This window comes from Pipistrellus hanaki, assembly GCF_964339955.1.
Source record: "Pipistrellus hanaki genome assembly, chromosome: 18".
Lineage (NCBI taxonomy): Eukaryota > Metazoa > Chordata > Mammalia > Chiroptera > Vespertilionidae > Pipistrellus > Pipistrellus hanaki.
Window position 1 is genome coordinate 26987215 of NC_140520.1, and position 17930 is coordinate 27005144.

The window sequence follows — 17930 nt, forward strand, 5'->3', positions numbered from 1 at the left end:
CAGTTTGCCGGTCACTGCACTAAGCCAAATCGGTTAGGGTTCACCCACAGTTCTCTTGGTCTTAATTCCAACTCAGCCTTTACATGTAGTTCACGTGTCACCTCCCCGGGGTGCGTTTGCCCCGCCCTGCACTCCCTGCCATCCTCACCAGATCCTTCCCTGCTTCCTCCCTCTGGCTCCCTGGACCGTTAGAGAGAGCTCGTTCCATGATGCCCACTCTGCACAGGAAGCGCTGATTCATACCGTCTCACCTTTCCAGGGGACCCCTTTGAAGTCAAGGACTAAGCTTTCATCTTTCTGTCTCCAGCACCTATCACTGTCTGTCACCCAATAAACGTTGCTGACACAAGTAAAGACGGAATGGAAGGGAGGCTGAGAAAGCTAATGCAGACATAACTACTGAACAAACACTGTCACCTGGGGTCAGGTTAAAGGTCCAACAGAGAAGTGCTCTGGCTTTGTCAGCAGTTCCTGTGAGTTTTCAGGAAGAGGAGATAGAGAATCATAACCTGTGAGGCTGGAAGGGTCCCTTAAGGTTATCTAATTGAACACTCTCATTTCAGAGGGCCCAGAGAGGTCGAGTGGATTCCTCAGGCCACACAGCTCATGAAAACAGAGCTGAATGAGCTTGGTTTCCTAGACCTCACACCTACTGCTCCTATGATTTTATTCTGCTACAGGGAAAATTGGGACTATTCTCTAAAAACTCCTAAAAACATATTATGGACTCAGCATCCATGATTTCTTTAAACGTTCCTCTTAAGCAATTTATGTTATCAATATTCTTAGAGACAACAAATATCCCGAATTTATAAATATAATGAAAAACCATGTGAAATTTGTGAATGCCTCCCTTTGTCTGAAAGTTTGTCCTTATTTTGAACAGAAGTCAGCCTTCCCCCTAACTTGTACCTTTGGGTGCAAGTTTGACAGTATCCCTCTTTAAAATGTGATGGAGCTCAGAATGAAACACTACTTGGTTTCACAGATAAATTTCTTCTCGTATTTTATTCCCATCAGCTGCTGCCATTCAAGCCAAAGCTGTCTCTTGGTTTACACCTTGCCCTTCTATTTATATCAATTGGTGTGTCCCTCTGAGGGCCAGTCTCCACAGCCCCCTCCTTCTTCATTCTAGAATTTGGTTATTTATTGGGCACCTATTAGGTCATGCACCTTTTCTTTAACATCATTTAGCATCTGATTTCTATAAACAAAAAATCTCTCCTTTTTCCTTTCTAGCAACCTCTTTAAGCACTTTGAAGGAATTTCACAATTCCTGATTTCCAATTAGTCCAAGATGCTCAAAATGTCTTATCTGCGATTTGGAATGCTTGATAGGAAAATCTCGAAGTTTCCTATAAGGACAGGCCTCTGTGGGTGGATTGGTGTGAAAGAACGGACTCCTTCTTGTTTGCTAAGAAGTTATTTGCAGCCCTCTAGTGGGCCTTGAATGTAACACAAGAAGGGAAGCTGGAGGCAGTGAGCCATGACTTTGCTTGTTCATGCCTTCATTAATTTGTTCATCTATTCAATGTGCAAACGTTAATCGAGTGCCTACTGTGTTCCAGGCATGTTTTAGGTGCTGGAGATCCTGCAGTGGACAAAACAAACAACAACAAAGCCATATGCATTGGTTACTCAGGAACAGTAGAACCAATTTTAGCAAAGCCCAGGCGTTTGATTTTGGACATGCTCAGTTGGAGGTAGCTGCTTTTAAAAACGAGTTGGCGTCTCTGGGAACACCTGTAGACCCCTTGTGAGCAGAAAGCATAGACATTGTGCAAATAACCTCTTTATTTGAGATTTCACCAGATTTAAATTAAAACTGACAACACAAGCACATTTATTTATTTATTTATTTATTTATTTATTTATCTATCTATTTATTTAAATTTATTTATTGTTAAGGTATTACATATTTGTTGTCATCCCCCCATTCCCATCACAAACCCCTCCCCATACATGCCCCCACCCCCCTGTTGTCCGTGACCACTGATTAGGCTTATATGCATACACACAAGTCCTTTGGTTGATCTCTCCCCTAAACCCTCACTCTCCCCTACCTTTCCTCTGAGGTTTGACACTTTCATCAATGCTTCCCTGTCTCCGGGTCTTTTTTTTTTTTTCCATCAGTTCATGTTGCTCATTATTTCCACCATTTGTCCACCATTCAGAACTGAAATATCATTGCTGAAATGTACACATAAGAACTTGTTTGACATTGAAATTGGGACTCAAAAGAACTGTTGGCCTAGAAAGAAACCCACTACAGACTGATTCATTTGCCTCTCAGCATAACCATTATGGCTTGTCTCACTTTCTGTTCTTATGTGTGTATTTCTAGTAACATGAGCACATTTAGCAAGACACTTGTGAAGACAGTGCATTAGGCCCTGGGTGTGGGAGGGTGGTGAGGGAGAAGTTCAAGCCCTGACCTCACCTTCACGGAGCTGATCTTCCCTTAGTCCTGTTTAAATGCAAACATCTCAGTTTCTGTCTCAGTTCTTTGGTTGTTTTCTTAAGGTTCATCACAATTTGTAATGGTTGGATTTCTCTGTGACCTTGTGGACACCTACCTCCTCTTCCCCCAGAACTGGGGTATCTTCAGCGCCTGGCAGGACCTCTGTGTTGTTTGTTTGTTTGTTTTTTAAAATATATTTTATTGATTTTTTTACAGAGAGGAAGGGAGAGGGATAGAGAACTAGAAAGATTGATGAGAGAGAAACATCGACCAGTTGCCTCCTGCACACCCCCTACTGGGGATGTGCCCGCAACCAATGTACATGCCCTTGACCGGAATCGAACCTGGGACCTTTCAGTCCACAGGCTTATGCTCTATCCACTGAGCCAAATCAGTTTCGGCAGGACCTCCGTTTTTATTTGTTGAAGGATGAGTTTTCAAATGAACAGGTCAGATAACATAGACATAAAGGAGAAGCTGGTAATATAGACTAGTGCATGGCACATTGTAAGTGAGTAAAGAACACAGTTAATTGCTCTCTCAGGAGACCACAGAGGGTTGAAGGCAGTCAGGGGAGATTTCAGGGAAGAAACCGGGAGAGAGCTGAGTCTGAAGGAATGGGCGGAATATGAAGGAAGGAGTGTGTAAGTGGTGGGAAGGGGCATTTCCTGAAAAAGCATTTCTGATTAACCCCTACATGCTCCTCAGCCACCAATGTCTCTTTCTGCTCTGGTGTCTGCTGGTCTCTGTGGGGCTGTCCTGCCCCTCACCCCCACCAAATAAATGATATGGGATAAGCCAATCATATGGCCAGTCACTAGGGTTTGTCATGCCATGCCTATGCCACTCTCTTCTTTATCATTGTCATTGTGGCCCCACTGTCTCTTTTTTAAGGAACACCTTGTGTATCAATGCCTATCATAATACCTGGGTTATAGTAAATATCTGTTAAATGAACATGTGATCCTAGAAGCCACTCTCCATACTCCTGGGATGGCCCTTTGCCCAATATCTAATCTTTATCATAGGGATGGAGACATTTAAAACATGAGTATTTGAGGATTTCCTCTTAAATCTATGTATGATTAATAAGCTTCTCATATTTTCATTTAACAAAGATTTATTGCATGTATCCTTTATTATAGAACTTATGCTGCCTCTAAGAAGCTTAGAGTTGAGCTACTATGTAAACAAATAATGACAGATAACAAGTGTTGATTTATGTACACAATGGTCTGTGAACAATGTAGATGAAGACATTGTGTGTTGTAATGTGCTAGCTAGAAGAGGCTTCCCATTGTACAAGTTGGCACTGAAACTTTTTTATTATTATTATTGATTTCATAGAGGAAGGGAGAGAGAGATGGAAACATCAATGATGAGAGAGAATCATTGATTGGCTGCCGCCTGCACATCCCACATTGGGGATCAAGCCCACAACCTGGGCAAGTGCCCTTGGCCGGAATCAAACCCGGCATCCTTCAGCCCGCAGGCCAATGCTTTATCCATTGAGAAAAACCGGCTAGGGCTTGGCTCTGAATCTTGAAAGACAAGTTGTGTCCTCTAGTCAGACATGATAGTGTGTGAGGGAGTGGGTAAGAGGGCTGGGTAGACAGTATTCCAGACAAACGGGATAACAGGTGCAAAGGTGGTGGACGGAGTCTGCTAGATTTGGGGAATTGGGGCAAAGCACAAGAGCGTATGAGTAGCCAGAGAGAACGTGTGGGACTGGATTTTGGGCAGGCAAGCCAATGAGCTCTGTGGATGTCAATTTTTAAGAGGTACTAAAATAAAAAATATAATGCCAATTAATGTAGCTACTAGTAGTTCCGTAGTAGCTACTAGTAGTTAACTTTCAAAACCTAAATGGTCCTATTCTCTCAAGGTAAGACAGTGCCTTTGAATGTGACTTCAAAAATTCTCCTGAATGGCAATTCCAATTCAATTATGTTATATTGAGTGCACGTAATGTTTTATTTATTTATTTTTTAACATATAGAGGTTTGTGATTCTTATTAATAGAAAATCAAGTTCCTTTCAATTCCACGTTGAAGAGATATTTAAAGAAAATTGACCTATTTATGCATAGCCAAATTATTGGCACAGATTTCTCCATCCACATTTGATCCTCTCTCCCAGGTAAAAGCGGGACTGTCTCATCTGGCTGGGTGAGCTGAAATGTTGCTTTTTATGTGTCCCTAGGAGAGGCTACATTCAATGAAGTATTATCAGTTAATTATGTGTTCAGCACCTCCAAGAATCTATTTGATAGCTTTTTTTTTTTTTTTTTTTTTGTAGGCTGCTTAAAGGTAAACCTGACAATCTCTGCCCCAGAGCCACCATATTTTCCTGGGTATTCAAAAACATCAAAGAGTTCCATATTCTACCCTGAGAGTTTGCACACAGCCTGTGCATGTTCACCAGGCCTCTACATTTGGTGTTCAAAAATATATTCTCTTGCCCAGCCGACCTGGCTCAGTGGTTGAGCTTCGATGAATGAACCAAGAGGTCAGGGTTCAATTCCTTGGTCAGAGCACATGCCCAGGTTGCGAGCTTGATCCCAGTAGGGGTCGTGCAGGAGGCAGCCGATCAAAGGTTCTCTCCCTCTCTCTCTCTCAAATCAATAATATATATAATATATATTCTCTTTATGATAACAGCACCCCGCACGAAGTCATGTGTAAACTTGAAATTGTTGTTTTTGCATTGATTTTTCCGTTTCTGGCTGTTGGATCTAAAGCAAATAATTTTGCTCCCGTTTCCAATTAAACTAATTCCTGCTTTATAGGTTTGTGTTGAGGAATAAACGAGACAATCCGTGTCAAATGCTGGGCACAGTCCCGCATCACTCACAAGTGCCTCCTTCAGCGAGGGGGCTGTACTTTTCATCCCCGTTGTACTCAGCTCTCACTAAGTCTTGGGTTGTTGACCCCGCCCAGGCTCCGGGTACTGGAACCTGGGAGAGGGCTCACAATGCAAAGGTCAGACGGCAGTTGGTAGAGGCGGTGTGCAAAGAAGTTTAAAGAGACATCTCTGGACTTCCGTTATCTTGACGACTTCAGCCAGAGATCTGACAGGCGCCTTTCTATCGGGCCACGCCCCCTTTTGACTTAGCCCCGCCTCTTCCTCCCTAGGAGTAGAAAGCCGACGCCGACAGACGCCGACGCGGTTGCTATGTATACGCCTTCCCAAGATGCCTAGCGTGTTGTGTTCCTCTTAGCCAATCAAAGAGGCGAAGCCGCCTCCCCGTGGGCCAATAGGCGGCGAGGCCAGGGCCCGGGACGGTTAAACTGAGCTGCGGGCTGTGGCGGCCGCCGGGGTGACTGGGAGAGGCTTTGGAGTCGGTGCAGCTCCAGCTCCGCGGCTGCAGCGCGATCAGCGGGAGACCCCGGCGGTCCCGGCCATGCCGACCCGGGCGGAGGACTACGAGGTGCTGCACACCATCGGCACCGGCTCCTACGGCCGCTGCCAGAAGATCCGGAGGAAGAGCGACGGCAAGGTGAGCGCCCGCCCCCTGCCGCGTCCCGGTCCGCGCAGCGCTTTCGCCAGCTGGTGGCGATCGGTGTTTGCACTGGGTCTCTCAGGGGGTATTTTCCTGTCTGTTTCTCTTTCTCTTCCATTTCCTTCCTGTTTTTACCCCTGCTTTGACCTGCTAAGGGCCTTTCACGGGTGACTCCTGTACTATCTTTATTATTTTGTTTATGCAATTTTAAATTATTGATTGGTTGAGTAGTTGATTTGAGAGGAACATTGGTTTGTACGACTTAGGTATGCATGTATTGGTTGCTTCTTGTATGTGCCCTGACCGGTGATCAAACCTCAACCTTGAACCTTGGTGTCTGGGAGGACGCTCCAACCAACCCAGCTTTCCCGCCGGACCCCTGGGCTGTTTTTATTTTTATTTTTTAAAATATATTTTATTGACCCCCCCCCCCTTTTTTTTTTTTTACAGAGAGGAAGGGAGCGGGATAGAGAGTTAGAAACATGGATGAGAGAGAAACATCCATCATCTGCCTCCTACACACCCCCTACTGGGGATCTGCCAGCAACCAAGGTACATGCCCCCGACCGCAATCGAACCTGGGACCTTTCAGTCCGGAGGCCCATGCTCTATCCACTGAGCAAACCGGTTAGGTCCGAGCTCCCGGGCTGTTTTTAGAGAAGAGCAGAATCCTGGGGCAGGAGGAAGGGGCGGCCACAAGCAGAACCTGAGCTTTCTTCCCGGCAGTCCGAGCTCTTTTAAGATATGCCCTTTGATCGGATTATTGGTTTCATATTTCTCCGGTGTGTAGGGAGACTTTATTCAGAAAGGGACAATGGAGAGGCAGCTGCCTGGCTGCGGATGGAGGGATGCACTCGGGTCTTTCCCCCTGGGAAAGCTTGCCTGGCTGGGATGGTCAGGGCCTTGGACTGCCTCTGCCCCACCTTTGACGAAGCACCATGGCCAACCTCCCCCACAGAGGGCTGAGGGGAGGGGGTTGGAGGAAGCTTCGTGTGCCTCATCTCCCTCTCTCCCCATGCATTCTTTTCTGCTTAAAAATTAGAGGACGCCAAAACCGGTTTGGCTCAGTGGATAGAGCGTCGGCCTGCAGACTGAGAGGTCCCAGGTTCGATTCCGGTCAAGGGCATGTACCTTGGTTGTGGGCACATCCCCAGTAGCGGGTGTGCAGGAGGCAGCTGACCAACGATTCTCTCATCACGATGTTTCTAACTCTCTATCCCTCTCTCTTCCTCTCTGTAAAAAATCAATAAAATATATTTTAAAAAAAAAATCAATAAAATATATATTTTTTTAAAAATTAGAGGACGGCCATGGAATTAAATTCAGGGGTCCTTACGTTCATTGAACTAAGTTAGATGATAATGACTATGTGATCTATTTAATAGCAAAGTATCGAGTGATCACTGGCCCTAAAGCAAGTCACAGACAGCGTGATGGTGGTCACCGAGCTCTCATCCTTCGGTTTCTGAGTTCATTCAGACCTTGGACATTTCTTATTTCAGATACTAGTTTGGAAAGAACTTGACTATGGCTCCATGACAGAAGCTGAGAAGCAGATGCTTGTTTCTGAGGTGAATTTGCTTCGTGAACTGAAGCATCCAAACATCGTCCGTTACTACGATCGCATTATTGACCGGACCAACACAACGCTGTACATTGTGATGGAATATTGCGAAGGAGGGGACCTGGCCAGCATCATTACAAAGGGGACCAAGGAAAGGTGAGTGAATCTCTCCCATGGAAGGTGGAAATGGGCCCAGTTTCGCCCTGTTCAAGCATCCTGTTTTATTAGGATCAAGGACCAAGTACTTAGTGAGGGGAAGAGTGTTCTTGTATTTGGTGGGTCTACAGAACTTTAGGAAACCTCTTGTGAATCAACACCCATATTTCATATCAAAATGTATTTATTTCCCTACTTGTACCCTAGATAGTTCACCATCCCCTCTTTGTAATGGCTTTATTCAGGAGTTCTATGCTGTGTGACTGCTTTGATTTCAGGCAATACTTGGAGGAAGAGTTTGTTCTCCGAGTGATGACTCAGTTGACGCTGGCCCTCAAGGAGTGTCACAGGCGAAGTGACGGCGGTCACACGGTGCTGCACCGGGACCTGAAGCCAGCCAACGTCTTCCTGGACGGCAAGCAGAACGTCAAGCTCGGAGACTTTGGGCTGGCTAGAATATTGAACCACGACACCAGTTTTGCAAAAACATTTGTTGGCACTCCTTATTACATGTCTCCCGTAAGTATTTCAGAATTTAGATACTTTTTAAACCTCTTAATGCTAAGCATTCAGATGCAGGGAACGTGACTTGTTTTGATTGTGTGTTTAGTAATAGCCAATAACCAAGAATGAATAACACTGTTTCACTTTTAATTTATATGGTTTCCAAAGGGACCACCAGACCATTAAACTCAACTCTATCAGCAATTCAAGTCAGGCTTTTTTAAAAAAATAAAACTACCACATGCTAAATTTACAAAGATGAAACAGGCTTTTTTTCTCTGGCTTCAAGAGCTGTGTTTCCCAAAGTGCTGTAGGTCCTGTACACCAGCTTGGGCTCCTTTGGGTGTGCTTTTCCAAATGCAGAATCCGGGGCCCCAAGCCCCAGTCCAGTGAGTTCGGATCTCCGGACAGGTCCCTGCTCTGTTTTTCTCCTACTTTTCAATTTGGACTCTGCATTTTAACAGACTCTCTGGATGATTCTTCTGCATGGAGATTCGGGGCTCAGAGCCTTATCACTTCAGATAACATGTTTTTACAGTGTTAACTTTTGGTATTTGTCCTTTTTTGTTGTTGTTGTTGACTTTTCCTTATAAGGGAGCCGCTGAGTCTACCTACTTAATCTATTTTCTTGATTGCTGGATAATAATTTCGTTTCCAGCCGAAACCGGTTTGGCTCAGTGGATAGAGCGTCGGCTTGGGGACTGAAGGGACCCGGGTTCGATTCCGATCAAGGGCATGTACCTTGGTTGCGGGCACATCCCCAGTAGGGGGTGTGCAAGAGGCAGCTGATCGATGACTCTCTCTCATCGATGTTTCTAGCTCTCTATCTCTCTCCCTTCCTCTCTGTACAAAATCAATAAAATATATTTTAAAAAAAATAAAATAAAATAATTTTGTTTCCAAAATTTCTCACCATTCTGAGGAGCACTGCTATGCATGTGAATTATTCTTCCTTCCTTGTTATTCATTTCCTTGGCAAATAGCTCTCAAAATGAAATTGCTGGGTTGGGGCAAAGGCTATGAACAGTTTATGGCTCTAGATTCTGCCTGATGGCTTTGAAGAGCTTAAACCAAAAAGTGATAGCCCCGGGGGGTTGTGTATGAAATCTGATCATACAAAGGTGCAGAGGGATTAATTGTTTTGGCAGTTCATAAACAATTCCGGGCTTTTCTAAATCTCTTTAGTTGTGTCAACCAGTCTGACTACAGTATAAATTTTGTATTAGTGATTTTGTTTTTCACTAATATTAGACATGGCCAGAACAGCGTCATTTTTCTCACTGGATCACCTCCCAAATAGAAAGCCTTTAACATAAAGGAAAATTATACAGAAGTGGTTCTTGGAAAATTTGAAACCTACGAGATTCTTTTGTTCCTTTTCCCTCCTGCCCTTGTAATGAGATCTGTTCAGCCTTCTCTGAGGCATTGCCCAGAAATGGTATCAGACTCAACCTGTTGGACTTAAAGCACTAGGGAGCCTCCTGAAGATTCTGGTTCTTGCCTCTGTGGCCTCTGTTGCTCCTTCGAGTGTGAGAAAGACAATTAAAATAGGAAATGAGAACATTAGTTTGTGTTTTATGCAGTAGACTAAGAAAAAATATAAATGAAGACTTCATTTAGCCATTTGTGTCCACATCCATTTAAATGTGGGCCAGATGTAAGCCTTGGATATTCTGAAAGTTTCTATGGTTCTTTCAAAACAGAGTTTCTAGATTATTAATGTCACCAGGGTAGAGGTCTCCTATTCACCTTTGAATAGTCAGTGCCTCACCTCTAGTAACAATAAATATCTGTGAAGGAAAAAAAATTGAATGAGCTATAAATGACAAAGTATATTAGGATAAGATCATTGCCCTTTTCCATTGTAAAATTGAAGATAAAGTATACATTTTAAAACAAAATAAACTTTTAATTCCTCATACTTTCTTACCCTTTTCCCTCTTAAGGAGCAGATGAGTCGCATGTCCTACAACGAGAAATCGGATATCTGGTCACTAGGCTGTTTGATGTATGAGTTGTGTGCATTAATGTAAGTAAGTTGAAGACAGATTTCTAGTCTGAGGTTTACACTCCCTGGGTTTGTCACCTTTCACCGGGTTCAGTTGTTTGACCATCCATTTGTCTTCAAATCTGAAAGAATTCTACCTTGGGTTAAAATTAAAGTAGGTAGACAGGTAAAAAAAAAATTATGTAGAAATTAATACCATAACCCCTGAGGCTGGCGGTTGACTTGTTCAAACTCCTAGCCTGGTTAGATGCTTCCTTGTTAGACTGATGCTCTGCTCAAGGGGAGAGCAAATAGGTCAGGCCCGAGGAAGAGACAGACAAGATCCGGGGGTAGCTCTGGCGATGTGGAGACCAAGAAAGAGCTCCAATTCTTTCTCTTCTAAGCTATTCTGTAGAGCAGCAATCCTCACCCAGGGAGAGAGAAGTTTCTTCCAAACTTAGCTATGGAAGAAAACCCCAGAAGCAGAAACATAAATACAAACTGGAGCTTAAGCTGCTTTTGATTTGCTTCCCAATATTTATTTATTTATTTATTTATTTATTTATTTATTTATCCTTCCTTTCAGGCCTCCATTTACAGCTTTCAACCAGAAAGAATTAGCTGGGAAGATCCGAGAAGGCAAATTCAGGCGAATTCCCTATCGTTACTCTGATGAATTGAATGACATCATTACAAGGATGTTAAATTTAAAGGTAGGGATTATAAGATTATTTTGTCTGTTTCTTTCTTTCAGTTAAGTTTTGGGGTGTGTGCTCTCCCGTAGAGCAATGAAACTGAAGAAACATTAAATGCATTTCCTTAGCTAAGTCTACTGTTAACATAAGTGAAAACGTATAAATTTGGCAAATTGCACGTCCTTGCTCGCCTGCCCTCTGTGCTTTCTCTGTCTTCTCTCCCTCACTCCCATGCTAGCAGATGGTCGATGGCAAGAAAAGATTGCATCCAGCACCCAGATCCTTAGTTCCCCCATCCATGCCTCCCTCAGTGTGGCAGATGGTATGGAAGGGGCCACATAAGACTTAATTACTCTGCTGCTAGCTCCAGTGGAGAGATTGGAGACCACAGATAGTGTGTGTTTAGGGGGGGTGGAGGGGGAGGGTGTGGGAGGATAGAGGGGCAGTTAGAGGGTAGGGGTGTCTAAGAAGAGTGGAAGGGAAATAACTCTAAGAGATTACGTGGGAAAATCCTGGCCAGGGGATGGCGAGGGAAATGCCCAAGAGATGAGGCTGGTGTAGAGTTAAATGCTGTGAGATTGCAAAGAAGGATGCAGATGGAGTAATGGGACTTGAGGGCTGAGAGGGAGCATCCACTTCCTGTAGTTTAGAGACGCCCTAACACGGACCCTGGCCAGGCTACCGAGCACCTGCCCAGGGATGAAGCCCTCAGGTTAAAGGGGGAACAGAGGTGAGTAAGAGTCTGCATTACTGTTTGGACCCAGAGCCTCATGTATGAAAGCCACAAGTGGACTTACTTTTCCAGATGCTTACCATCCAGAAAGGGGTTTCTCTTTTGCCTTGGAAATATGTGCCCTTTTAATGTGGCCGCTCTTTTGGGACGCGTGTTCTGTTACAAAACTGACTCTAACACTGAATGTTTTCCCCAGGATTACCATCGGCCATCCGTGGAGGAAATTCTGGAGAGCCCTCTGATAGCAGACCTGGCTGCGGAGGAGCAGAGGAGAAACCCTGAGAGAAGGGGGCGGCGGTCCGGAGACCCGGAGAAGCTGCAGGACTCCAGCCCCGGGCTGAGCGAGCTGAAACTGAAGGAAATGCAGTTGCAGGAGCGGGAGCGAGCGCTCCGAGCCCGAGAGGACAGGCTGGAGCGTAAGTCTGAATGGGGGGGCGAAGCAGAGAGCGATCGGAGGGTGGTGTGATGAGTGTGAGGATCTGTCTAAGTGAGTACATTAGGACATTCTTGCCCTGGCCAGATAGCTCGGTTGGTTGGAGCGTCATCCCAATATGCCAAGGTTGCAGGTTCAATCCCTTGTGAGGGCACATACCTGGGGTGCAGGCTCGATCCCCAATGTGGGGAGTGCAGAAGGCGGCCGATAAATGATTCTCTCACATCATTGATGTTTCCATCTCTCTCTCCCTCTCCTTTCCTCTCTGAAATCAATAAAAACATATAAAAAAAAAAACAAACCTATTTATAAAAGAGAGAACCTTCTTATAAATACTTGAGAAACCAAACTGTGCTTTGTAAAATATGTAAGTCAAGCTTTCTGGTATCTTCCTGGTGCTGCCTCTTTCTCTGAGGTCAGCTGCTATTGTCGGGTTCTAACTTTATACTTTGCCCATAGACTTTGCATACTTCAATGTGTACATTACATTTTACTGTTACTCTTTCCTTTCTGTTTCTTAACATGTGCATGCACCACAGTTTTTCCATTGCAAAAATAGATTGTAGGATTTGCTAATTTCTATAATAATCATTACTTCTATGGCTGATCTAGCACAGTCCAGATCTAAAATCCTACAGTGTGCTAAATATGCTCTGGCAATTCAATAATGTGGATACAAGATATTCTAGGTTTATAAATACTCTGAGGGCTATTCACTGATTAGGTACAATTAGTTGTTTTGAATTTAATATATTTTTATTGGTTGCATAGAAGGGAGAGGGAGAGAGAGATAGAAACATCAATGATGAGAGAGAATCATGGATCAGCTGCCTCCTTGAGCCCACAACCCAGGCATGTGCCCTTAGACTGGAATCGAACCTGGGATCCTTCAGTCAACAGGTCCACACTCTCTGTCCACTGAGCCAAACTGGTTAGGGCAAGTGCTAGTTAGTGTTTGATGGTGAAAGTCTGTCAACTCCACGGAAGTGACAGGTGCTCCAGACCAGCATGGTCAGGGTGGCCTGGGAATATAGCGAGAACCCTTTCTCAGAGCATTACTAATCGCTGCTCAGCAAGCCTGTCTCGGTGATGCGGAAAAACGGTAAAATTAGCACGTGTAAATTGTTTTATACCCAAAGCCACTTGCTAATTTTTTTCTCATTCCATGCCTTTTCTAAAGAGAAGGAACGTGAGCTGTGTGTTCGTGAGAGACTGGCGGAGGACAAACTGGCGAGAGCGGAGAGTCTGATGAAGAACTACAGCCTGCTGAAGGAGCAGAGGCTGCTGTCCCTGGCCGGCGGCCCAGGTAGGAGAACCAGCTCAGCAGACAGAGGCTGCTGCGCGTGAGGACATGGGCTCCGGTTTGCCTTCTAGGGGCTTGGTGGGCCTTCTCGTTTTTTAATGTTTTTATTGATTTCAAAGAGGAAGGGAGAGAGAGAGATAGAAACATCAGTGATGCAGCTGCCTCCTGCACGCCCCACACTGGAGATCGAGCCTGCAACCCAGGCATGTACCCTGACCGGGAATGGAACAGTGGCCTCCTGGTTCATAGATCCATGCTCAACCACTGAGCTACCCCAGCTGGGCTTAACACTTTTTCATTTTTATAAAATTATTCCATTAGTGAGATTTACAATTTACATAGGTATTTGTGTACGGATTTGTGGGAATAAAGGTGGATATGTTTGAAATAGTGCCATTAAGGCTAAAAAAAAACAAAAAAACACAAGTGTGCTTTGAAGCAGAAACAATGCTTGAGATAGGAAGCCGGGTGCAATTGGAGGGCAGTGCTTCTTGCAGCCGACAATTACCTCTCGGCCTGCCCTTTCCTTTCCTTTGGCCTGGAGTTTGTTCCTCAGATAACCCTGCGGCTTCTTATTTCCTCCCTTTCATCATGTCGCTGCTCAAAAGTCACCTTATTATGAGACTCTCCTCACTGTGGCCACCGCCAGCATCCCTGTTTCTCTTTCTCAGTGTTATTCCCCTTCACAGAGTCCTCATTTGTGTTTGTTTATTGGGTTCTGGTCTCTCCTATTAGAATAGGGCCTTTGTTTGGTCCACAATGGCTCATATCATGAGTTCATAAAATTTGAATGTATTTCCTTTAAATGAATGTAAAGGAAAAAATGAAAAGGTTCTGGAATTCAAGCCTGCAAGTCTCCACCTCCAGTAGTCTGTCAGTAGCTAACAGTGCTAACCACTTCCAAGGAAATTTTTTTCATGTAAAAAGCCCAGTTCATCTGTTTTTGCTATACTGTTACTTGATTTACCTTTTCCACCATGAATTTGCTTAATTTCTTTTTGAAGCAAGATTTCAGTCAATGATCAGCTTTGAAGGAAGTGTTCTTGAATATTTAACCCAAACTGTAAGTGTCCATAAAAAAGCGTTTCTGCTTCCATACTTTTCTGGACAACCTAACCTGTGTTCTAGGTAGAATGGCGCCTGGTTTCAGGAATGGAGTAGATGATGCTGATTTCCAGAAGCTTTATGTTGTGGCCCATAATCCCCAGTGCATTTGACTTCCAGAGAAAAGTCGATTGTTAAGGGAATAAAACTTATGTTCCTTGATACTTGGCACATCCCAGGATTATTTTTTCAGTGCTCTGGCTTAAAAGACCGATTGAGTTCTTGCCACCCTCAACTCCCAACCTCCCGGGGATACTAAGACAGGTTCCAGATTTCAAAAGAACCGAAAGAGGGTATATTTTTGCCAAGTGTGATAAACCCGTTCAAATAACTGAAAACCCCTTTTCCTCCTAAAGAACTTGGAGCTCTCCCGTCCTCGATAATGAAGAAGAAAGTTCATTTCGGTGGAGAGAGTAAGGAGAACGTCCTGAGCAGTGAGAACTCGGAGAGCCAGCTCTCCTCCAAGACCAAATGCAAAGACCTGAAGAGGAGGCTCCACGCCGCCCAGCTGCGCGCCCAGGCCCTGGCGGACATCGAGCAGGTGTACCAGCTGAAAAGCAGGCAGATCCTGGGCATGCGCTAGCCGGCCGGGCCCAGCGCTGGTGCCAGCCCCTCAAAGACTCATGTTCATCTGCTGAGCTCGGTGCACTTGGTTCTGTGAGCCGAGCCTTTCTGTACGGTGAGGGTGATGTTTGGAATTGCCTTTGCCGTTCTTCAGCAATAACTGTACAAAACGTCCACACCTTTCTTTTTCTTTTTCTTTCTTTCTTTTTTTCTCTTTTTTAAAAGAACACTTTCTAGAAAGAATGATACTTTCTGGTTGGGGTTTTAATCCCATGTGTGGTTACTACTGGAACATGACACTCTAAATGTTAGAGGAAAATAATATCAGAAAAAAAAAATGTAGCCACTTAGATGTTTTACGTGACTGAGTGGTGTGCTTACAGTTGTCATGTCTAGATTTACAACTTCAAGTCTGAGGTTTTAAATACTCTAGAGCTTAGAAAACCTAATTGATCCAAGCTGGTCACTGATACCATGACATTTTGCTCTTTAGTGCAAATCTGTCGCCTTTTGTGAAAATCCATCACTGTGATGTCGATATTCTCTTTTTTCTTTTTACTCTACCTAACTGTATATACTCTGGCTGTCATGGGCTCATCTGTTTCTCATTAAATAAACGGATTCTTTAGTTTTCCTGTATTTGTGTGTCTTGCGTTTGTTGGGTTTATGATTCGTAGGCACTGATGCACTCATTTCACTACCCCCCTCATTAATCAATTGGGCAGCTCGTGTGAGCCAGGCATGAAGATCAGCAATAAAGAAACACGGACATCCCTACCTTCATGGAAATTCCCTTCAAATAAGGCAGGATAGAAAATGAGTCACACAGCCGAAACCGGTTTGGCTCAGCGGATAGAGCATCAGCCTGCGGATGGAAAGGTCCCAGGTTCGATTCTAGTCAAGGGCATGTACCTTGGTTGTGGGCACATCCCCAGTAGGGGGTGTGCAAGAGGCAGCTGATCAATGATTCTCTCTCTCAATGTTTCTAACTATCCCTCTCTCTTCCTCTCTGTAAAAAATTGATAAAATATATTTTTTTAAAAAGAAGAAAAGAAAATGAGCCACACATGGAGACTGGTAGTGCTAAGGAGCAGAATGAAGCAGGAAGGGGACAGGGAATGGGGGTCGCCATGTGGGAAGAGGTGGTGATTAGGGGTGCCACAGGAAACGGAGGAGGCAGAGGCATGGAAACTGAATTTTTAATCTGATTGTGCTTCCTTCTCCCGGCTCCAAAGCCGACAAAACCTTATTTTCTCTTCACCCCTAACGCTGGGAACATCTGGGGCTTAAGGGCAATGGAAATAGATTAGAAGGGGGTCTCTTTGATGGGAGAGTCCTCCCAAATGATGTTTCTCCAGCTTCTCTTTCAAGATTTATCAAGATAGGGGTGGAGGGGGTTAGTTGGGGGCGGGGGAACCAAGGGGACATCTGTAATACTTTCACAATAAAAACAAATGTAAAAATAAAAAATAAAGGATTTATCAAGATGCCCAGCTAGACACATTACAGACTTTACATCAGCAACACCTGCTCATAGGCATTTATTTGAAAAAGCGTCATTGGTTTTGAGTTAAGATTAACCAGCTGTCCTGTGCGACAGCAACCACTAGGTGGCGCCATGGTCCTGTTAGACCGCCTACCAGGGAGCCAGTGCAATTGGCTGCTACTGAGAGAGGGCTTAAAATGGCTTGGTCCATTAATTCATTCACTCCTCATAACATCCCCTGATTAACAGGCATCACCAGTGCCACATTTTTCGTGGGGAAACCGAAGCTCGGATCACAGCTGGGAAGAGGCAGCTGGTCTCTGAACTGACATTTTAGACTCCAAAGCCTGTGCCTTTAACTATGACCCTCCACAAGACAGCCAAAGGTCAGCTTTGTTCCCAAACCTCCCGGGATCCCCTAATGGTTGCGGGGTTAAGGGTGAATGACATTTGAATGACGGAGGAAGGTGGCACGGTTAGGGTCCAGGGACCTCACAGCTGTGGCTAGAGGAGATGGGTTAGTGCTGGCCGGGGGCGGGTGGGGATCAGTGATCTTCAGTGACCCCAGGAGGACCCCAGGCCTCTCCCCTTCCTCAGCACCTTCCATCATTCCACCTATGGCTCTTCATCCCCTCAAAAGCCCAGCCCTGATGCCCAGCCTCCTTGGGCTGCCTGGCTTCCTCCCAGGCACCACTTCACTGGGGCCAGTCCTCCCCTGAGGGACTGTCTGTCCTCCTTCCAGGTCAGAGCCCATTCCTCCAGGCACGCTGGCTCCCTCAAGGTGCCCTCCTAGAAGAATCTGGGGGTGAAAGCCAAGCTGGCACCAGCAGCCATTTTATTTATTTTTAAAAATATATTTTATTGATTTTTTACAGAGTGAAAGGGAGAGGGAGAGAGAGTTAGAAACATCCACCAGCTGCCTCCTGCACAGCCCCTGCTGGGTATGTGCCCGCAACCAAGATACATGGCCTTGACTGGAATCGAACCTGGGACCCTTGAGTCTGCAGTCCAACGTTCTATCCACTGAGCCAAACCGGCTAGGGCAGCCAGCAGCCATTTTAAAAGGAATGGAGAGTTCCATAGGCACCTAGGAGAAAGGATTATTGTTCACTGTGACGTGGCGGCTGGCAAGCCAGGGGTCCATACTGCTCGGTGGATTTCAGGGCAGGAGGGTGGTGAGAGCAGCCTTCCCCAGGGAGGTGCTGTGGATGGCAGGGCTGACGGAACCTGGGGGTGTGGGCGGCCCTGCGCCCCCCCTCCCCCGTTACCTGGCTCACGTCCCCCTCCCCGCCCACTGGAGAGCAGAGGTCAGCTCCCTGAGAGCTGCCCAAGTGGCTGTTCAGTATCTGGTCTCTGGTGCTCCCTCCCAGGTTGGACGGGACACCGTATTTAGAGGGGCTGATGGGGGTGGGGAGGGGCCTGGGGACATGGAGACGGG

General features: G+C 45.3%; 1 protein-coding gene across 1 annotated transcript; it reads left to right on the forward strand.

Moving 5' to 3' along the window:
• Nucleotides 1-5709: 5709 nt before the first annotated feature.
• On the forward strand, nt 5710-15645 carry NEK2 (NIMA related kinase 2). Its single transcript, XM_084865455.1, has 8 exons — nt 5710-5960; nt 7466-7683; nt 7962-8202; nt 10134-10216; nt 10761-10887; nt 11799-12018; nt 13216-13341; nt 14799-15645. Exons 1-8 carry the CDS (start codon nt 5865-5867, stop codon nt 15023-15025), a joined length of 1338 nt encoding a protein of 445 aa, XP_084721581.1. The 5' UTR covers nt 5710-5864; the 3' UTR covers nt 15026-15645.
• The last annotated feature ends 2285 nt before the right edge of the window (nt 15646-17930 follow it).